The 2,059-nt window shown below is 36.8% G+C and overlaps 1 protein-coding gene across 1 annotated transcript in view; it reads right to left on the bottom strand.

Annotated features, from left to right (window-relative positions):
• Positions 1-2,059, bottom strand: part of gart (phosphoribosylglycinamide formyltransferase) — a gene marked incomplete in the record, with an annotated part of 30,378 nt that overhangs the window by 13,970 nt on the left and 14,349 nt on the right. The window contains 1 exon segment of the mRNA XM_014017498.1: positions 1,592-1,703. Coding sequence (XP_013872952.1) covers positions 1,592-1,703 — 112 coding nt within the window.

The following is a 2,059-nucleotide window of genomic DNA, read 5'->3' as shown; positions in this document are numbered from 1 at the left end:
CTTTTTAGGTTAATAAATATGGTTACAATGAAAATGTGGAATTCAGGGGAAAAATGGAAAACGTGCAATTTAGAAAAATTTAAATGAAAAAAAAAAAATAGAATTTCGGGAAAAATAAAAACTGATTTTATAGGGCCCTACTACTGATCTGCTTGGTGTCAAATACTACAGCAAACCTTCAGAGGTTTAATGGACTGAACAGGTCAGAGATGCTTTTGGAGCCAAAATCCAGTATCTCACTGGAGTGCGACAGCTAGAGAGTGACTGGTGAACTGCATCTGTGAGGGAGTCACATGTCTCCAAACGTTTCTTTGTCACAGAGGTTAGAAGTCTTGTCTYTTAAATTGTGTTCATTCAGAACAGGCATAGATTTTTATCAGAACTTCTCAGTTCAGGTTCTGTTATTCTACAGCATTAGAGCTGCATTATGAGTGTACATCGATTCTCAAATTGTTGTGCAGTCAGGGCGACTACATTCTTATCTGCTATTTCATGCAGTGTTTACATTTTTGACTTTTTCTGAAAGTCTAAACAAAATATATCAATACAATCCAACAGGTTGAGCTACCACTGTTAGTATCACGTTTCAAAATGATGAAGCAACTGGACTTCTGTTCTGTAGCTGAAGATGTGCAGGGTCCTAATAAGAATTTCAATATCTGGACTGATCTATTTACTCCTACCTCAGTGACAAAATATAACCCGTCTATTCAAACTGCAGTTGTTTAGAAAAACTTCTAATATGAATCTGATTTAGAAGCATGAGAAAAAGACCTGGGTTAGATGTGGATGGAATGGAACAGATTTGTCACATTCAGACTGTCATAAAAACAAAAATCACATATGGTAAAAAAGATAAATTCACATTTGGGATACAGTCAACAAGAGTTTGCACTGGTGATGTTAGCTTCTGCATAAAGTCAGACATGTTGATGTGCAGGATGGGCAGTTCACACTCCTGCTGTCTTGTMTAACTCTACAGGTTTGGGTCATTTCTTCCTGCCTGGTGAACGTAAAGATGATTTACTCCAAGTTATCATTAAAAACTCCAAACTGGATAGGTACGAATTGCTCAAGAAAGGTTTTAGGTGTATAATGGTTGTGTTCTTTCTAATCAAAAGACATATCTTAAGCCCTTAATTTAGCTTGGTCATTATACAGAAAGGCATGTTTAAATTTTCAGATCTAAGCAGATGAGCAATGAATTCAACACTTCAATCTCACCTAAAGAAGCATAATTTTTTCTCAGTAATTCTTAAGGACAAATGCATGCTGATAGTAAAATCATACTGTGTGCAATTAGTCATCAGTAAAACTGTCAACAATGAATATTTATTGCCAAAATGATGACATATTTTTTGTACAGCACACTCTCACTATCAGGCGTCCATGTGAGCCCAGTAGTGAAAGACGGTGCAGAGCAGATATTGCTAACYCTGACACTACAAACTTTAATCACCTGAAACACAGACATAAACCAGAGTACGAGGACCACAAAGACAAACTATGGACATCATTTTTTCTCTCCTCTCATCAAAATCAGGATGAAGACTTTTCAGCTCAACAGAAGAAACGTTCAGGTGTCTCATACCTTCATGATGTCCATCACAGCCTGACAGGCCTCGTTCTGATCCCTCGCCACGATGACCCCCTTCCCCGCCGCCAAACCACTGGCCTTCACTACCAGAGCGGGAAAGTCGGCTCTAAACAGAAACAAGCGTGCAAACTCAGGAACGTGTGTGAAAATAACACACCAATTTATTATTATGAACGTCTGAACATCAGCCAAGCACTGATGGTTCACAGAACAGAAATTACAGGTTCTCAAAAAATTAGCATATTGTGATAAAGTTCATTATTTTCTATGTACTGATAAACATTAAACTTTCATGTATTTTAGATTCATTGCACACCAACTGAAGTAGTTGAAGCCTTTTATGGTTTTAATATTGATGATTGACAAAAAAAGTAAAGAAAAACCAAAAATCCCTATCTCAAAAAATTAGCATATCATGAAAAGGTTCTCTAAACGATTTATTAACCTAATCATCTGAATCAA

Source organism: Austrofundulus limnaeus, unplaced genomic scaffold, assembly GCF_001266775.1.
Source record: "Austrofundulus limnaeus strain Quisiro unplaced genomic scaffold, Austrofundulus_limnaeus-1.0 Scaffold170, whole genome shotgun sequence".
Lineage (NCBI taxonomy): Eukaryota > Metazoa > Chordata > Actinopteri > Cyprinodontiformes > Rivulidae > Austrofundulus > Austrofundulus limnaeus.
The sequence above is the reverse complement of the archived record's forward strand: the minus strand, read 5'-3'. Positions and strand labels throughout refer to the sequence as shown.